Here is a 3,640-nt window from a genome sequence, read left to right on the forward strand (position 1 = left end):
GTAAGCCATACAATTGAAGATACTAAATTAAATCTTGTGTAAAACACATTGTATCATCTATTTTAAACGAGTAGATTGCTAAAAAAAAAAAATAAATACAGTACAATTACCAAATAATACTGGTCTACCAGTGGCCAAGCAGTTCCATTCCCTGAACACTAACAGTGTGCGCCTCTCCAGGACGGGCTGGCCACGTGGAGTTTTTCGAATTTTCTCCACGTTTTTAACGCCTAAATAGAGACTAGTCATCCTTACATCCCGGAAGGCATCCCCTGGGCAGATCTCCCAAGTGTTGCTTTGCCGTACCTTTCAGAACAAAATTTTAAACAAATTCTTCGTGGTTGATGATCTTGCATATCTGGTAGATATTTTTACAAAGTGCAATGAAATTAACTTAATCATTACAAAGAAAGAATATTACAATTTTTAATAGAAGAGATAAAATTACATTTCAGTAGGAAGTTACAAATTCTGGATTTCTACAATTGAGAAGAATAATTTTTTTTTGTTTTTTTTTTTTGTGTGTCTTACATGAATTTTTGATTGAAATTAGAAAAAGTAGACGAGGACGTTTTTAACGCAATTTTAGATAATTGAAAATATAAAAAGTTTTTAATAATAAAATATCATAACAGATAGCGCCACAAACGCAGTTTTAAATGTAAGGAAAGTTAAGCAACTCGTTGCTGGATTTTTTTTTCACAATTAAGAACAGATTCATTCGAGAGTATGCTCGTACTCTTAGGCATCATTGAGAAACGTGTTACGTCTAAAAGTGTTTGTTTTCAGCTCTTAAAATATGAGGTTTTAAGAGAAAAAGCATCAGAAAACTATTTTTTTACGAAATAAAAATTCAGGAAGCTAAAAAAAAATTGCTTAAAAGAAAGAGATAATTTAAAATTATATTATAGAATTGAATTGTTCAGAAATTTGTTCTCCATCAATAATGTTTAACTTTAATATAAAACCAGATAATTCTATAAATTAGAATTTATTTTGATTCCTATTTGTTTCCATACCAGTTCATCTCAATAATTTTCTTTTAATATAAAATATTTAACTGAAATCAATAAAATCCATAATTTAAATAATTATTTATTAAATTATTCTTATTATCTAAACCAGTATCACACCAAATAATCATGTTTCATAATATATCAATCACATTATTTCATAAGGATAATGGCTTGCTACCTGATTCTTCCAAATTTTCTGATCTAGTAATTAGAAAATTTGGAAGTATCAGATTGCTGTAAAGCACGTGTTTTTTTAATTAATGTAAAAGAAATAAAAATAATTTATCTGACAAGTGAGAAAACTATTTTTCCTGTTATCACATAACAGCGTTATAAAAACGAGTGAATTACACCTTACGAATTATTTATAAAAGGTGCATACTCTTACAGTATCAATCCCATTTGTAACGCACTTTACAAAGGTTTTTCTTTTTATCTCCCAGTCTTTTCAAGGCATTTCTTTTTGACTTTTCTAAACGTTATTAGATTAAGAACGTTTTAATTGATAGTATCAAATCCAAATTTATCCTCACAGTAGAATATTAATAAAGAAAAATAGCAAAAAATGCGTACTTTTGTGTGGCTTTACCTTAAAGACTGGAAGATATTCCTTTGGTGAAGAATTCTGTCCAGATTTTCATTTTGATCTCATAATTCTCGACAGCAATTCGTTTTACAGTTGACCCCCCCTATAACACTGTTGATAATTCCGTTTTATATGAATTCCATGTTTTATGAGTCGCTTAGATTTTACAAATACGTGAGCCGTTCACAGCCCGACACACGTATTTGTAAAATCTAAGTGACTCGTACAAATGGAATTCATATAAAACGGAATTATCAACAGTGTTATAGGGGGGTCGACTGTATTTACCATCGCATTCTATGTGAAAAAATACGAAATAAGTGTTTTTTTAAAAAATATATTATAACATAAATACAATAGTAAAAATTAAATTAGGAGTTATAAAAGCTTAAAAATTTATTCTCTGATTTTTAATAATATAAATTATGAGTTTTAGTATGTTTTAAAATGCAAGAATGAAATAACATAAATTAATTTAGTGAAAACCAGCCTCATATTAAACTGAGAAAATAAAATAAACTTAAATAAATTTCATTAAATAAGCTTACTTAAAAGTCTTTTTTTTTAATCTTGTATTTTTAATTTATTATTATTTTTTTAAAGTGCGCAAGTTTAAAATTCTCTGTATAAAAAAATGTCATTATATATTTTATAATTTATGTGAGTAATTTGTCAAAATAAATCAATTCTAAAGTAAAAATTGCTATAATTAAGTAAGTGTATTCGCTGCTTTATTTCGTTATTTATTAAATAAATTCCTTTCAACGTTGTATGCGAAATTCAAAATAACAAATTAAATATATCTACGAAAATAATCAACAGATGGCAGCACAATGAATATAGGCTTAAATTTTACGATTTTAAATATTTAAAATATATATAAATATAAACATAAATATTTTTAGGATAACGTGTTTATTTCATATTTTTATTATCAAACACCAGTGAAATAATTATTATTTATAACAATTTGAATGAAAACAATTTCTAAAAAAAAATCAGTGAAAATAGAAGTACAATATACCAGATTTACATTATATTTATGTATATATAAATAGAAAGGATCACAGTTAAAAATCATAACTACATATTTTTTAAAATAAAGTACAGGGTTTTGAATAGTCTAAAAAAAATTTCAGTTGTAGAATGTATAGAAGTACATATTTAAATATCATAAATTTATCACAGTTCAAGCACCGATAAATCACATAGAAAGATAATTGAACATGTTATTACAGTAATATTTTATGAAACAACTAATCTATCTTTTCAACTCTCAATTAAATATTGGATAGTAGAAACATTATTAAACATCTAATATTATATATTACTTTTCCTCTAAGAAATTTGTACAATTATTTATTGAGAAAAATTTTTTTTTTTTTCGAACGAACTAACAACTTTTTCTTTTTTTATATAACTTCATTTTTTTTAGAATCAGAAAACAAATCACGTGTTATATATATATGTATATTTATCTATTTAAATAACCGATCAATTATAAATTACGGCTCCAGAATAGCTTCCAATCCGTGCCACTTAGTGACTGGACTTCTTTGATTGGTTAGCATTTCCTGCCAATGTAGTAACTGTTCTCCTCTTGCGTACATGAATGGGCCTATGACCACGTGACCGAGAATCTCGTCTTTCACTAATGGACTCTGTCCTGCAACCACTACTACGAATTCGAAGCTGCAAGAATCGAAAAAACGTCCCGATACTGCGAAAGCGAAAGATTCGTCGAAGATGACATCACCCGCTGCTGGATTAAAATGCTGAAGAGACGTTCGTTTACTTTTCACTTGTTTCCTTCCGTGATATAACAAAACTCGAGTGTAAATACCTGTAAATTATCAAAGTTTTAAATAGAAATTTAATAAACTTCTGGTTTTATACATATATTCCTTATAAATTTTCTGAAATCGTTACCGATCGATAGAAATTTTCGTGTTTTGAATTTATAAATTAAAAAATAATATTTAAGAATTTTAAATAGTTATTTTAAAATTCTTATTTAAAATATAAATATCATCTCTGT

General features: G+C 26.8%; 1 protein-coding gene across 1 annotated transcript in view; it reads right to left on the bottom strand.

The window, feature by feature from the left end:
- Nucleotides 1-2,607: 2,607 nt before the first annotated feature.
- Nucleotides 2,608-3,640, bottom strand: part of LOC111635142 (synaptotagmin-15-like) — an 8,498-nt gene continuing 7,465 nt past the window's right edge. Inside the window, exon 11 of the mRNA XM_023380002.1 lies at nt 2,608-3,445. Within this exon, the coding sequence (XP_023235770.1) occupies nt 3,108-3,445 (338 nt within the window). The 3' untranslated portion in view covers nt 2,608-3,107. The remainder of the gene's footprint in view (nt 3,446-3,640) is intronic.

This window comes from Centruroides sculpturatus, unplaced genomic scaffold, assembly GCF_000671375.1.
Source record: "Centruroides sculpturatus isolate CEXI.00-Female unplaced genomic scaffold, Cexi_2.0 scaffold986, whole genome shotgun sequence".
Classification (NCBI taxonomy): Eukaryota; Metazoa; Arthropoda; class Arachnida; order Scorpiones; family Buthidae; genus Centruroides; species Centruroides sculpturatus.